Genomic DNA, 17,574 nt, shown 5'->3' with positions numbered 1-17,574 from the left:
CAGGAAGACTTGAATTTTCTGTAAAAAGCAGTATAAGCACACTTTCTTCTTGCAGCTCGTCCGCCATGTTTGTTTACTTTAAAGTCACGTTTGAGATGTTTTGATGCGAGAGACTTTGTGAGATTTCCCGTGTTCACAGACAGGACAGTTGTTTGTGAAAGGACTCTTTCCTGGTCACATCGCGGCACTCTTTACACACTAGAGGAACAAAACGGTTAAATATTTCTTATCACATTTTGAACAAATCTTTTTGTGTGTATCCTGCATTAAACAGGTTCATTGGTTATCATATATCGGAAATTGCTTAAACTCTCGCTGAATTCAGTGATAATGTTGATCGTTTAAACGTTTCTTTGCTCACTTTCTGTATCGCCTATAATTTATTCGCTGTTTGAATAACTGTGGAAATTATAATTAGTAACTTACAATGTTTTTATTAAATGGTGATCTGGAGTTGGTTCACACTCTGCCCATGGAAACAAACTAAAAGAAAAGTGGAAGTCAGGTTAAAAAATGGCTTGTATGATCCAGTCAAGAAAACTATCTGCGCCTAGTTCGCTGCAGCACGATCTCCTAGCACTGCGTATCTATAGAATAAGTTTATATTTGCTTTTGGCGTACTATATAAGGTGAAATTACTTTTTGCATGCATATGATACGCAATGGGTAGATAAGTGTTGTGGGATATGTGAGGCAAAACTGTGTATCATATGCACGCCAAAAAGCCTGAATCATACACTCTAAAAATGCTGGGTTGTTTTCACCCAATTAAGGGGTAAATATGGACAAACCTAACCATTTAATTTAACTTTAACCCAAATGCTGGTTGTCCACATTTGACCCAAATTTGGGTAAAACACGGGCAGCATTTTTTAGAGTGTATAAGCAAAAAGCGTGTATTATTTATGTCATACACGTGCGTATCATAAGGTAGTGAAAAGGTGAAAGACAAAATAAATGAGTTCTTCTTTACTCTTAGAGCAGCAATGTTTCCCTACTCTACACTACAGCATTTGCTGCTGTTGGTAATGAATATTTAAACAGGGTTGTCTTGTTTAAAAAAAAAATATTTTTAATTTATCTTACACACCCCTGCACCACTTTCATTATATGCAATAAGAAGCTACACTTTTTATGCCTTAATAGACTGCGTGTTTTCATAAAAAAGGAGCTTTACACACAATATCAGGGCTAATATTTGACAATGTCCTGTAGTGTTATAAATGTCATGTAGTCTTGATTTTGTGTGTGTACAGTGGTCATATAGATTCAAAAGTGTTGTAAAAGCTTGAGTAAATTTTAGCACACCATCTATAATCACATAAAACGCAATTTCCCAACAACAAAATTGTGGCCATTGAAAATGCTGAGTGGTTAGTAACTTAAGCAAAAGAGTGCATTTTCAAGCCCGTGTGTATACACACACACACACACACACACACACACACACACACACACACACACACACACACACACACACACACACACACACACAACTTTATATTTTTTTGCTGGGCGCTTATATAGTTTGCACTTTGCTATGATAAACAATCAAGCCGTTGGGAATTGCTATAATATATATTGCCCTATGATTATACAATATGTATGCAAATAATGGGAAGATGATTAACTTTATTTATACCATGGTCTGTTTTAATACTCGATTCTGATTGGTTGGAAGGTGTGCAGTAAAGCCGTTTATTGCACAGGTAGTTCCAGTCGGTTTGATTACAGTTCGAAATTAATCCGCCACTATAAACACTGGTAACCATAGTAACACAGTTACGCTTGCATACAGAGTGACAGTGGCAGACTGCAGCATCCACCACAGATATGTCTATACGTATAACGTTACATATCTATGGCAATATTAAGTGACATCACATGAGACATGACGTGGCACACAGAAACCAATGGCACATATGTCACTATGCGCAGGTATGTATATGTATACCTATCTATGACTATGGGCGTATTGGCACATCCATGGCACATGCGGTCTTCATTGTCATGTCACTGACATTATCGTGACAAACACTGACACGGACATGACACCGAGTTGCGGAACATGTCGCCTTGTGTCGTGCGTTTTTTACAGTCTATGATGGTCGTGACACCTACACTGACAGACTCGAGCACCTATATTATTATTTACTTTAATGCATTAAATGTAATGTGTCTTTATAGGTTGACGTGGGGTTTATTTCACACTAGGCTACATAATGATGATTCGTTCAAATAAAGATTGCCTTGTCACTGCAGTGTTGCCTGTCATTCATACATAATTTTAATAAATCCATTAAATAATCATTAAGTTATGTTCGATATGCTTCCACTTCGCGTCGGGCGGTTCTTCGCCTCTACGCCGTGCATTAAAATCCTTTAATGCATGGCTAGCCGTCGATTATCCCTTACTTAATTCTGTTTTAATTTCAGTTTTGGTAATGTAAAGTAAAGTACGTATGATTTTGTTTTCTTCTTGATATATTGTCCTATGGTAAGAGGGGCATAATAAGTTCAGACTTCAGCCTAGACCTTTTCGGTCTTTGTCCTTGTCTTTCAAATGTTGGAAGGATTATATAATCTAATTTAAAATGCTTTGTTCATTTTAAATTTTAGGTTTTTTTCCTCTTTGGATAATGACCGAATAAACGAATAAACTGAACTAAACTAAATAAAGTTTTGCATATATAATATATATCCAACTTTATATACAGTGCTGTGTGATAATATCGTTTCCATTTTATGACAATAAAAGCAATCAAGCAGCTGAGATTGGCTATACTAGGCTATTTATCGCCCTTCGTGATACACTCTAAAAAATGCTGGGTTAAAAACAACCCAAGTTGGGTTGAAAATGCACCGACCCAACAATTGAGTTGTTTTAACCCAATGGTTGAGTTGTTTTAACCCAGTGGTTGAGTTGTTTTAACCCAGTGGTTGAGTTGTTTTAACCCAGTGGTTGGGTTAAATGTTGCTTAAGACAACCCAATTGCTGGGTAAGAACAACTCAACCATTGGGTTAAAACAACCCAATTGTTGTGTCGGTGCATTTTCAACCCAACTTGGGTTGTTTTTAACCCAGCATTTTTTAGAGTGTAGTACTGTATGCAAGCAAATAAAGTACATATCCATTTTCATACCATTAATGCTGTTTACATTTTGCGACGGTATAAAATCTAGTCTGTCTCTCTCTGGACTCCCATCACAGTAACTGTAGCCTCGCTGATGTACTCCATGAAGCATTTGATCAGTAGCTCAGGGAATAAGTAAATGTCAGGCGTCCCGTTGTGTTTCGGACTAACGCCCGAGTGTGTTTGTCATTTGTTGTCGGGCGTTCGTGTCTGAGCGCAGGTTTGTCGAGGGTGTTGTTTATTTGTCGGCGTGTGTGAAGTTTTATTTTGGAGTGTTACGGCACACCAGCGCTCCGCTCCAGACTGGACGTGACAAACATTATTATGGGCCGGCTGTCCGTCACGCTCCGCTGCTTCTCTCTCACACACTGGAGCTTGAGACCGAGCCTGTGTATAAAAGAGGCACAAATGATGGAGTACAACACACACTGGGACACCAGCACGTCAAATACGATATCTCACAGGACTAACACACTTTTCAGCCGCATTAGACCCTTCCGTCTTTTGTACAGCAAAGACAGCACAGTAGTGCACACTTTAGAGCTGACTACACAGGGCTACTGCATGCTCAACCGCTTCATTTGACAGCACTTAAGTACCCACAACATTTATAAATTGTCCACAACCGTTCCTGCTTTGGTTTTTTTGTGCTTGTTGTTGTTGTTGTTGACATAAATTATACTTTTATTGAGCAAGGAAATATTAAATTACTCAAAAGTGACAGTAAGGTCATTTATAGTTTAGTTTTTAGTTTAGTTAGCTTCAGCATACCAATACATTTTGGACAATTTCATGCTCCCAAATTTGTGGGAACAGTTTGAGGATGGCCCAAGGGCTACGGGGTGGCCATATATTCACATAGAAAACAGCTATTTTAAATTGTAATAATATTTCAGATTTTTCCTGCATTTTTGATCAAATAAAAGCAGCCCTAGAGAGCTGAAACTTTAACCGACTAAAGTGTATCAATGACCATTTAATAGATTCTAGTCCATGCTTTCCTACTTTTTATATCATAAAATAATTTTAAAATATGCAATATTGTATGCACATTTATTAACATGCATATCATGAGCAGGAAAATTCAGTCAGTCGATCATTTGCAAGAAATAAACCCCTTCAGAATGATAAAAGTCTCCTTTATATGGTTTATTTAGCAGGAGCCTGCTGTATTTGCCATTATACATTTAAAACAATAATACCTTAGTCTAAACCTAAAGTATTGACAAACTATATAACTTGAAAATTGTGATAATATATGGGTTAGATCACTCAAACCATATATGGAAGTGGAAGAGTCCTTATATGGTCATCAATGGAGTCTCCTCATCTAGTGGAAGCGTTTGGTAATAAATCTGACTGAAAGCTCAGTTTTTCAGATATCAATCTAAAATTTGAAACAGAAATGATTCAGATTTATTGCTTTGATTCTTTGAAAAATACATTTTCATAAACTTTAACCTCTAACTTTTTATTGTACTTGTCTTTAATATTTTCTTTAATATTTTCACTCATATATATTCACTTAATTATTTTCGCTTTTTTTTTTTTACTTATACAATAACCTGCCACGTGTCTCCTTTAAAAAGAGACCAAACTTAAGTCTGCTCCAAAATATTCAAGATTTATAACAATTATTTAAATTGGAAATGTAATTTTTAGGTCTATACCCCAACAATGGGACTGACAGTTAAGGGGTTAAACATTTCTTTAAGATCGATGGCATTTGACTAGTAGTGCCAAAGAACAATTACCTTTATTAACACTCTAAAAATGCTGGGTAGTTTTAACCCAAACTTGGGTCAAATGTGGACAAACCCAGCCATTGGGCTGTTCCATATTTGACCCAAATTTGGGTTAAAACTACCCAGCATTTTTTAGAGTAAAGACAAACATAATAAACGTTGGGTTGTTTTATCCCAAATTTGGGTTACGCTTTTTTATTCAATTTAAATTTATTAAATTTAATTTTAACAATTGTGTTAGTCTAGCCTGATAAGCCAGACCCACATCAAGATGTTTGGTCTGGAAACTCCCCATTGACGGCTCAATCCGAGGGGCGGATAAACGGTTGTCTTTCAAACTCCCTCTGCACGCGATAGGATAGCGCTACAACCAACCAGAGCAACGAAGGTGAAGCAGAGCTCGCTGACAGATTAAACATTCGCCGTATCCGGTCGGCTAAACCCCGAACACATCTTCCCTTCTTAAGAATGACTTCAGTGCCGTTCTTTGTTCTTTTCTCAGAGAAAAACTCAACTCCAAGTCTTCCAGAATCGCGGTCAAAGCTGATTCGAAAGACCGCCGCCGTTCGCCAGTTTCTGTGTTTACTAGAAGCACGCAAACGCAACTCGGCCGTCGTCATTATGGCCCCGCCCACCGACTCTATACACGATGTGATTGGCCCGGCAAGAGTTTGGCGTTTACAGCTCAGAAGGGTATTGAGAGTTGCTAGACGACACTCACGGGCAGATTAGATTTGCCGCCGCTAGGGTGCGTCTAGATTTCTAGGCTAGTGTTAGTCCATATTATACCCAAATTTGGCTTAAAACAACCCTTCTTTTTTTGAAGTGAAAATGAAGATAATAAATGCTAAATAAATGCTGGGTTGTTTTAACTCACATTTTTAACCCAACGATTGGGCTAGTCCATATTTGACCTAGCATTTCTTAGAGTGTAGTTAAAGATAATAAATGTTGGGTTGTTTTAACCCAAATTTGGATTACATTTTTAAATAACATTTTTAGCCCAACAATTGGGCTTGTCCCAAATTATTTTTGACCCAAATTAGCTTTTTTTTTAAGAATGTAGTTTTCTACCTGTGTTTCAAGCTAAAGCCATTTTGTGTGACTGATTTGATGTTTTCTGCTGCCCCTGCGCCCTCTAGAGGTCAAAGATCGCGGTGTACGAAAAAATGTGGAGTTACATGAAGTCAGCCGAGCCCACCGTCTTCACCAAGACGACGGCGGAGGGTGTGGCGCGCGTGCGAAAGTCCAAGGGGAAGTACGCCTTCCTGCTGGAGTCCACGATGAACGAGTACACGGAGCAGAGGAAGCCCTGCGACACCATGAAGGTCGGAGGAAACCTGGACTCCAAGGGCTACGGCGTGGCCACGCCCAAAGGATCGCAGCTAAGGTGGGTGGAGTTCTATAACAACCCACCAATCACAGAGCTGTTATAGTATTCCACCTACCCTGCTGTGCTTCTCTCTCTGTTCCTCTTTTCTTTCTCTCTCTTCTTCTGTCTTTCGCTCAGATTCTCAGTTGGCACACTCAGCACTCTCTGTGATGCAGTGATGTTTTGTGGTCACATATACAGTTGCTGTTTTTAATTTAATAGAGGAGGGGAACTGGACTTTAAACATCATATATATATATATATATATATATATATATATATATATATATATATATATATATATATATATATATATATATTAGGGATGCAACAATACAGTTAGTTCACGGTTCAATACATACCTCAGTTTTTAACCACGGTTTTTCGGTTCGGTTCGGTTTTTTTTGCTATTCTATTCTCAGGCGAGAGGAACAGAAAAAGGTTAAGGAGAGGATGTTTTTATTGCAATACTCTTTCTTTGTTACTTAAAAGACTTGAAAACCCTTACTTAAACTTAAAACTTTACTTTAAAAAACCCTTGTACACATTCCCAGTGTATTGTATAATATAAAATACATATATATAAAGATTTACTGTGGCAGCTCAGAGATGTACAGTAGCATTTAAGTATGAAATTGAATGAATACATGTAGGCTAAAATTAAAACTACATTTAGGGCTCTATTTTAACGATCTGAAACGCAAGTGTCAAAGCGCGGAGCGCAAGTAACTTTGTGGGCGGGTCTCGGCGCTGTTACTATTTTCCCGGCGGGATAAATGGCTCTTGCGCCCGGCGCAAATCTAAAATGGGTTGGTCTGAAGTAGCTTCATTATTCATAGGTGTGGTTTGGGCGTAACGTGAATAAACCAATCAGAGCGTCATCCAACATTCCCTTTAAAAGCAGCTGCGCAAGTTCAATTATGGATCGCTATTATTGTGGCGTATTTACCAGGCGCACGCCAGGAGCGGTTCACAGCCGTTCACAGACTGATGTTCTTGTAAGAGCAGCCCTTACGAAACAAAAATATATTGCAGTATATTGGAAAGTTTCATGCAATACATTAGGAAATATATTAACATATATGGGAATTAATATTTATATCTTTCAATATATTGCAATATATTGAAAGCGGCAATCATTTGTATATTTTGCAATATATTACATGAATATATAATATATTTTATAATACCATCAATATATTATTCCATATATTTACAATATTTTAAAATATATTTCAACTAATATATTGGTAAATATATTTTCCTTTCGTAAGGGAGTGAAAGACAGAGTTGTGTTGTATGGGGATGGGAGAAACCCACCCAAAATAGCGTCGGTTAAACAGTTTTTTTTATTTTTTCAGTCGATTTTTTTTCTTGGTTCTTGACGGACAAACCAATTTGTCAGATGTCCTTATATATATATATATATATATATATATATATATATATATATATATATATATATATATATGTGTCTTGCCACTATTGGGCAAACAGGTCTGATCCTTAATTACTACAATAAGCCTGAATAATTTGTAAGCTAGATTTATGCCTATTTTTTTCACATCTTCGTGGCACACCACAATGTGTTAATATATTTTTTTTTAGTGTAACAATTTAAGATTTGCAAAAATAACTGTTGCATCTGTGTAGATTTCATGAGCAAAGTGTATGCGCGTTGTGCACGCTATACATTATGGTAAAGCATGCGCCCTTAAAATAGCATAATGAACAACGCGCAACGCGCCGCTGACTTTAGACTGGGTTTTTTCTGGTCAGTGGCGCAACTGTTTAATGGAACAGCAAAATAGCACCAGGGATTGTTTGCGCCGGAACACGCCTCCTTTATTTGCGCTGAACCGCCCAGGGAGCGCAAGTTCATTCACTAGTTTAGCGACGTGCTTCTGTGGAGGGAAAAGCGCAGGAGCAAAATAGGAATGACACATGCGTCGGCGTACAAAGTCAATTGCGTTGGGTGCAAGATAGGGCCCATAGTCTTCAATATACAACATTTATCAAAAGCTACTGTATTAAAGGTCTTTTTTTATAACATCATTTTAGAGGTGAACTGTCCCTTTAAGACCTGCTCACATCTCATATATAGACGCACGCGATTTTACTTTCACTTTAGACATAAGTTAACCGACTGTATTTATATGTTAACCTTATACTGTGTATTTGACAGTATTAGCGCAGTAAGACTCTCCAGTAATGACGTGTGTTCGACAGACGTTTAGTGCGCGCGCTCAATGCAAAGCAAGCTCAATGCATAAGCTCAATGCTTATGTGCATAAGCACGCAAATTAAATGTTTAACAGGCAAGGCTTTAAAACGCGGGTCCTTAACTTTAGTGCATATGATTGGATATTTGCTCATATCAGCGGGTAGATCTCACAGGCACACTCAAACAGAGCCGAAATAAACTGAGAGAAATATTTCAAACAGAGAGAAACAGAAATAAATAATTAAATGCAAAACCCGAAAAAACACAATTCATCAGCGCATATTGAACCGTGAATGCCGTACCAAGCGGTTCAATATTATATTGAGTATTGTGACATCCCTAATATATATATATATATATATATATATATACACTCTCTTAAAAATAAAGGTTCTTTATTGGCATCGATGATTTCATGGTTTAACATTCATGGAACCTTTCCATTCCACAAAAGGTTCTTTATTTTAGAATTATAGAATGTTCTTCACATTACGGGGAAATGGTTCTTTTAGAACTGTTGACTGAAAGGTTCTTTGGGGAACCGAAAATGTAACCTTTTGGAAAATGGAACACCCATTTGGAATCTTTAGTTCTAAGAGCTTGTATATAAATGAATATGAATGAGTGTAATTAATATAATCAAACATACATGCATTAAGAAATCCTGAAGAATCTTAAAAAGAGCGGCTAAAGTTTAACTCAACCCTATAAGGCCTGCTGTATCATAGATGCTGAATGATCAACATGTTCAAAACGCTGCCGTCGCACACAATCTACTACAAGCCTTCAGTCGTCTGATTGATAGTTTAGACTATTTTTAGTAAGTAAAAGGCCTTTTAGTTTAATTGTACAAACATCCACCTTCAGCTGAAGTATTTTTGCTGTGAAATCTTTACAGGTTTTTATTAAGTAAATGTAATAACTTTAATATTTTAAGTTGAACACACACTGGACTGAAGCAACTTGATTATCCAGTCCATCATCATTGTATTGCATTGCATTATATGTCTTTAAACTACAGAGATTTGATCATAAAATTAGGCATTTAAACATCATTTTAAGACATATTATTAGCAGATATAGAGTGATAACTGATATTTATATGCATTTTAGTCTGTTATGACGATCTAAGTGATTCGCATTACGAGCACGAGAATTTCATCTTACTTCTTGTCCATATAAATATCAGAAACGGCACCAGATGGCATATTTTTGCTCAGTTTGGGCTTGTTTTTCCTCTATAGTCTCACTATATGAGCCTGATGCATCAAATATGATACTGCACAAGATAACATATACAAATCCTTTTTATATATATATATATAGTCTGAGTGTTCAATAAACTAAAAAGTAGATTGTCGGGCTTTACGGCACTAAACAAGATCCCTGACCTAAAAACAACCCGTTTAATTTTATAAATGTGCTGGCAAAGTGAGTCTGAATGCACAAGGGATCATTTTGAGCTACAGGCAAAACAAATGAAAAATGTTGATTTTGAGGTTTTCACAAAAATGAGTTCATTGAGCTCCTGTCTAGCAATCCCAATGCTCCAAACAGCATTTAAACATCTAAAAGTGTCTTTATTTGTAGGTTTTCAGATTTGTCAATGAAAACAGTCTCGCTCTCTCTGACTGACAGATCCGCCTCTCAGACGATCCCGATAAACCGACACGTTCTCACTCCCAACTCGTCACATATTGAGTCTTGGTCAGGAAACCGAGTTTTCCAGCGCGCAGGTGCTCCATTTTATTTCAGTGGTTTGCCCAATGCATCAGATCAAGATGCATTTAATTCTTTGCACTTGTAAAAGCAGACATGATTTTACGAATATTTATAGGCTACTTTTATATTTTGGAGCAACTAACCCCACTCCTACCCCACGTCTAAATAATATTAACAGGCGAATGAAGTACAATCACAGGTATTTATTGCAAAAACTGACCAAAAACAGTATAAAAGTATTAACTTGTGTTGCATTCCAAGTCTTCTGAAGTCATACGATATCTTTATGCACTGAAAAAAAAGGAAAACACGCATTGTCCCATTTACTTAATCTTATCATTTGCGATCTACGCAACACAATTGTGTTTCTCTTCTAAACGTGATTTCTTTGCTTTCGATTAAAGGTCCTGTTTTTCGTGCTTTTGAAGCTGTGATTATGTTTAGGGTGTGCAATATAACATGAGTTCATGTTTCGCGTGTAAAAAAACACAGTATTATCTGTACAGCGCTGTTTCCTCTGTCCTAAAAACGGCCTGATGATTTCCTTGTTCTATGAAGTCCCTCCTTCAGAAACACGTAACGAGTTCTGATTGGGCCAGCGCTTCCCGCGCTGTGATTGGACAGCAGCTTAGCGCACTTTGCCCGGAAAGGTTCCGCCTCTTAGGGTAGATACGCGCGCTCAATGTTATTGCAAAAATGTCTATATTGCCTTATCAATTTGAGCCGGAATCAGACCCGGAGAATATCGAAGAGGATCGATTACAACCTGCTCAGAAAAGACTTTTGCTGGATGTTTCAGAATGGTAAGCTGTCTATTCAGGAGTTTAAACTGATCATTACAAACACCAACAATCGATGGTGTCTGAATTAATTATTACACTTTTATATGCTAAGTTTTTCGGATTAGTTTCAATTACCATCTAACGTTGGTTAACAAAGCTAAACAGCGTTGCACTTTGTGTCATGAGTTACATAAACTGTTAAATTTTAAACTGTTAACTGTTATGGTTGTGCACCATAAACAACGCCTTCTCCAGACAAAGAGGGAACTGCGTCATCTTTTAAGAATAATCTTTCTGTGAATCCGGCATTAAACTGATTGAGATTGAGGAAGCAGTCCTCAGCAAAATGTGCTGCACATAGTTTTAAATTGTGATTATAATTTTCCAGAACCGAGTTAAACATAAACTGTAGCCATTGATCTCTACGTACATCGTCCGTGGGAAGGCCAAACAAAGGCGATTTGACTCCGGGATGAAAATAACAGCGTTTCAATGGCATGGCGACAAACACACTCTACAAAAACAACGCTTCCTATTCTCGACCTGCGAGAGCAAAAGGACCACGCCCCCTATTTTGCGTGTTCTTGTGGGCGGAGCTTTAGTCAACAAACGGTTCTAGTGACGTCATCACAGCAGGAAGTGCAGCGGTGTCGTCCAAACCGGCCGATCGCTGTAGGCTTTGAAAGGGAACTTCTGTTAAATAAAATATCTCGCTTGGCATTGAACTTTATAATTTTACAGGTATTATTTATGCTCTAACAGCAACATTACACACTAACTAAAGTTTGAAAGATGGAATCGCGAAGAATTGGACCTTTAATGTAATTCTCTTAAATGTGAAATCTACTAGATTACATTATTTGGGGTGAACCAATCAAGTACTCGAACATGATTTTTGCTAAAACTGTAGTTCCCAGCATGCTTTGCGGTACAGTAGGTCTTAATATACAGACTGTCTGTTTCATTAACGTTCATCAAACAATTGTGGTATCATGGGAAACAAAAGTTGCATGTATATTTTTCCTATAGACGTTTGGTTTTGACTTGGTGTGCCAAATTCGGTGTTATTACCAGGGATTATAAGCTATGGTTGCTAGGTGATTTTGTTTTGAAACCTTCAGAAAACTTGAACTCAATCTCTCAAAATTGACTTTGCTGACTCTATCGACTTCAAACAGGCCTTGTTTTTTTTTTTTGTCCGATTCAAACAAATCATACATCATGTTGAAGGGGTTTGATAGAACTCATTTCGAAAATCTGCTCATTGTGACTCATTTTGGGTCACAAAGTTAGGTTATACTGTTTTTGCTTCAATGAAAAATGTTACTAACTTTATAAATGGATCCCGGGAAATGTAAGTATAATATAACTGAAATAATAAAAAAAGGATATGACACAATATGACCCCTTTAAACACAATGATAAAACCTAATAAAAAGTTTATTATTTTGCTCAGAAATTATTTTTTTTATGAAACTTTTCAGACACAAAAGCTCCCGTATCCCACAAGATCTCACAGCTTGAGCTCTCACAGACAGTGCTGTGTGTGTATGTGTGTGTGTGTGTGTAATTTTGTTCTTCCTCCCCAGAACCAGCGCTCAGGTAAACGGTGCACTCTTCCAGTCCTTTTCTCTCTGATGTGTCTCATATTTTACTCATTTCATCTCATCACGCCTGTGGCCTGTCTAACACCCTAATTAATTATTGTGCCTCATCTGTTTTACGGTTTCTGCATAAACTATCAGCACACCATCTTCTGGATGTGAAAGTTTCTTAAAGACCACATGAAATCACACAACTTCCAAAGACAAATATCAATTTTTTTAACATTATGCATCAGTACACAAAATTATATACACACATAATTGTAAAGTGTAATTTATTCCTGTGATCAAAGCTGAATTTATCATCATTACTCCAGTCTTCAGTAATCATTCTCATATGAGGATCTGATGATCAAGAAACATTTATGATTATTTTCAATGTTGAAACCAGTTCATATTTCTGGGAAAACTGATACATTTAGTTTTTTCAAGATTATTTGATGAATAGAAAGTCCAATAGAAGAGCATGAAATAGAAAAGTTTTTGATCAATTTAATGCATTCCTTGACCAATAAAATCATTAATTTCGTTCAAAAAATCTTGCAGACCCCAAACTAACTAACTATATATATATATATATATATATATATATATATATATATATATATATATATATATATATATATATATATATATATATATATATATATATATATATACATGCATACATACATACACTTGTAAATGTATATTATTTACTAAATTAGTCTACTAAATAGTCTTTTGGGAGTTAAATGTTTTGCACGTTTCATGTTGTCTTTAAACAGATAATTATTGGAAATGTTCTGTTATGACGTATGTAACCTGCTGAAATGATTATCAATGAGTGTTTTGATCTGTGGACAGTTTTTTGAGCTGTGTGGAGATTCAGTTCTGCCGGAGACGATTTCACTGACCACCTGAACGTAGATCGATCCAGACGGTGAACATGATCATTTTTAATTCGGATAGCTTCCTTATGTTGCTATCAGCCAGTTCAGCAAGCTAATGTCAGCACTGTGACTTCTGACCCCAACCGTTTAAGCTCTCCAGGACAGATATAAACATCTTCCATCTACACGGAGTCGCTGACACCGTGCAGTAAGTGCTTGTGTTGCTCTAAAACAGACAGAATTTCCTAAAATATTACTTTCTTTAAAGTGCCTCTATTATGCTGTTTTAAAGGCTTCTAATTTTGTTTCGGAGTCTCAAACAATAACTGTACAATCTAAGGTTATAAAATACTTTAATTTTCTCATTAAATATCCACTGCAGCATCAGCTCTTTTCTCACAGTGTCTGAAACAGACCATTCAAAGATTCAGTCTCTCTAAACCCCGCCTTTCTGAAAGCTGCTCTGCTCTGATTGGTCGGATGGCCCAGTTTGTAGTGATTGGTTGGAAACCAAGTGCTCATTATCATATCTGAACCTCAGCTCTTGACACACAGTGATATGAACAGTAACGATGGCGTGGGTTTTACCGTGTCAATCTCATCAAAGTGGATTAGCTTTGGCAGCAGAAAACAGCTTCACATGAACAACACCAACCAAACTCTTCCACTCTCAGATACAGCTACAGGGATTGAGGGCGGGGCATAGCAGATGCTGATCGCTGGCAGCCAATGAAAACCACAGGTGCACATTATGCAAATTAGTTACATTGTTACATATGTAACAAGAACTCGTTTAAGAATCACTTCTTTCTTTTAGGAGATTAAAACTCCATTTACAAACAGCTCTATTACACACTACATGAAAGGTCATATCTTTTTTTAATTAAAAAAATAAAAATTCACAATAGTATCACTTTAATATATACTTAATTGCCAAAAGTTTTGTGACGCCTGCCTTTACATGCACATGAACTTTAATGCCACCCCATTCTTAATCCGTAGGGTTTAATATGGAGTTGTCTCACCCTTTACAGCTCTAAGAGCTTCAGCTCTTCTGGGAAGGCTTTCGTCAAGGTTTAGGAGTGTGTTTATGGGGATTTTTGCCCATTCTTCTAGAAGCTCATTTGTGAGGTCAGGCACTGATGTTGGACGAGAAGGCCTGGCTCTCAGTCTCCGCTCTAATTCATCCCAAAGCTGTTCTATCAGGTTGAGCTCAGGACTCTGTGCAGGCCAGTCAAGTTCCTCCACACCAAACTCGCTCATCCATGTCTTTATGGACCGACTCTTTGTGCACTGGAGCGCAGTCATGTTGGGACAGGAAGTCAAAAGTCCCCAAACTGTTCCCACAAAGTTGGGAGCATGAAATTGTCCAAAATGTCTTGGTGTGCGGAAGCATTAAGAGTTCCTTTCACTGGAACTAAGAGGCCAAGCCCAACCCCTGAAAAACAATCCCACACCATAATCCACCCTCCACCAAACTTTACACTTGGCACAATGCAGTCAGACAAGTCCCGTTCTCCCGGCAACCGCCAAACCCAGACTCATCCATGGGATTGTCAGACAGAGAAGCGTGATTGGACTCTAGAGCAGTAGAGACGTGTTCTCTGGAGTGACCAGTGGCAGCTGCTTTACTCCACTGCATCCCACACTTTGCATTGCTCTTGGTGCGTAAAGGCTTGGATGAGCTGCTCGGTCATGGAAACCCATTCCATGAAGCTCTCTACACACTGATCTTGAGCTCATCTAAGTTTGGAGGTCTGGAGCTATTGACTCCGCAGAAAGTTGGTGACTTCTGCACACTGTGACCCTGACTTTGTTATAATCCCTACTTAGTAGTGAGGAAATGTCAGGAATGGACTTATTGCACAGGTGGCAACCTATTACGGCCCCACGCTTGAGTTCACTGAGCTCCTGAGAGCGACCCATTCTTTCACTAATGTGTGTAGAAGCGTCTGCAGGCCTAGTGCTTGATTTATACACCTGTGGCCATGAAGGGATTGAACATCTGAACTCAGTGATTTGGAGGGGCGTCCCAATACTTTTGGCAATATAGTGTATATATCTTTGCCATTTGTTCAAAGGAAGAAAGTTTTTAAAAACTTACTTCTGTAAACCTGCGCCGTCACAGTTAACACAGATGAGATGGTGAGGGTTTAGGTGAAAGATGCTGAGTCTCCACACAGGGCTGAAAGGCAAAACAATGCATGTGAATACTGCGTAGTATGTACTGCACAGTGAAGCATGCAGTATGGACAAAAATCATATGCTAACATCCAAAAGAACAATGATTAACTATTATGTTGCACCAATGAAAGCTAAAAGTAACTTCTCAACATGGAGTCCTAATTGGCACAATTTATTTCTGAACACACAATGCAATGTATTTCACGAGCCTATCATTCACCGTGGACTAAATCAAGTCCCACTCTGCATTTTTTATCATTATATATTGAATAATTACATCACATTGGGGAGCATTTAAGGTAAAAATTGCAGTTTTTCACTGTGCAGCATAAAGTGTTTCATGTCATTGTCAGTCTTTCTCATTTCCTCATCAAATGCGACGTGCTTGTGGAAACACTGAGGATGTTTCTCTCAAATCTCTCTCTCTCTTTCATTTATTCCCTCTGAGGTCAGTAAGACGTCTGAAATCATCCTACTGGATATCTTAATTTGCTTCAATCTACATTTGCATTTGAAATATGTGTCAGTTTTGATTCTCTATGCAGGTATAAGACAAACGCAGATGCAAATGGTTGGCCGTTGTTCAATTTTCTTTAATGAAAAACAGCAGAATAAATGCATTGCAATGTCACAATTGTAAGACAGCCCAACACCCAATTTCAGTTTCCACATTTGACTAAAAGTTTCAGAATTCATGGAAACCTTTGCGTCTTAATCTACGGAAGCCCATATCTGCCACATAAGAACGTTTTACTAAATATCAATTACAGCATAAAAGGTCAAATTATGTCATATTAAGTCATATTTATGAAATTATAGGAGATTAAACTTCAGAATTATGACATACTTTTGATTTATGGCAATTATCACAAAAAGTCTAAATTATCAGATAAAGTTGAACTGATTACATGCTAATAATAAAGGCCCATTCACACCATGAACGACAACTATAAATACTATATCTATATTAGAGCCCACACCAGTGGAGGATATCTTTCAGTTTATTGTGGATTCTGATTGGCTGTTAATATTTTTTATTATTCATCAAATGGAAAACATTTTTTTCTGAAACTGAAATTGTTTCTCTGTGCTGTTATTGCTATAGTATATATATATCAAACAGTATCGTCACAGTCATCCTTGGTGTGAACAGGCAACAGTTACCAATTGGGCAGAGCTAAGAGAAGGTCTATTCTGTTCACAAACACACACTTGAGCCAGAGAGGAAGTCAGAGTTTTTGCCTATTGTGTGTGTGTGTGTGTGTGTGTGTGCGTGAATGAGTGTGATATATATATATATATATATATATATATATATATATATATATATATATATATAGAGAGAGAGAGAGAGAGAGAGAGAGAGAGAGAGAGAGAGAGAGAATTACAGATTGCATCTTACGCATTGTATTCCTTTTTCATTTATTTCCCTTTAGCTATACAAAGATCCACATCAGCCCACACACACACAATCTCCTATTAACAGTGTTTCAACTCAATCACAATCACGTGCGTGTGTGCGTGCGTGCGTGCGTACGTGATGGATGGATGGATGGATGGATGGATGGATGGATGGATGGATGGATGGATGGATGGATGGATGGATGGATGGATGGATGGATGGATGGATGGATGGATGGACAATGGATAGACGGACAGATAGATGTGATGGTTGGATGGATGGACAAACGAATATATGGATAAATGATGGATGGGTGGATGGATGGAAGGAAGGACATAGATAGATGTGATCGACGGACGGACGGACGGACGGACAGACAGATAGATGAATAGATGGACAGACGGACGATGGATAGACAGATAGATGGAAGGACGGACAGATTCATGTGTTGGATGGGTGGATGCATGGACGGACTGACAATGGATAGACGGACAGATAGATGTGATGGTTGGATGGATGGACAAACGAATATA

At 37.7% G+C, this 17,574-nt stretch overlaps 1 protein-coding gene across 6 annotated transcripts in view; it reads left to right on the top strand.

Moving 5' to 3' along the window:
- gria4a (glutamate receptor, ionotropic, AMPA 4a) overlaps positions 1–17,574 on the top strand; it is a 189,378-nt gene that overhangs the window by 146,625 nt on the left and 25,179 nt on the right. For all 6 annotated transcript variants that reach the window (XR_010906810.1, XM_067451357.1, XM_067451356.1 and 3 more), the window contains one exon: positions 6,022–6,269. Coding sequence is in view for 5 of the 6 variants with exons in the window: in XM_067451357.1 (XP_067307458.1) it covers positions 6,022–6,269 (248 nt within the window). In the remaining variant the exon portion in view is untranslated. The remainder of the gene's footprint in view (positions 1–6,021; positions 6,270–17,574) is intronic.

This window comes from Pseudorasbora parva, chromosome 8, assembly GCF_024679245.1.
Source record: "Pseudorasbora parva isolate DD20220531a chromosome 8, ASM2467924v1, whole genome shotgun sequence".
Classification (NCBI taxonomy): domain Eukaryota; kingdom Metazoa; phylum Chordata; class Actinopteri; order Cypriniformes; family Gobionidae; genus Pseudorasbora; species Pseudorasbora parva.
This window is presented reverse-complemented; position numbering and strand designations above follow the sequence as displayed.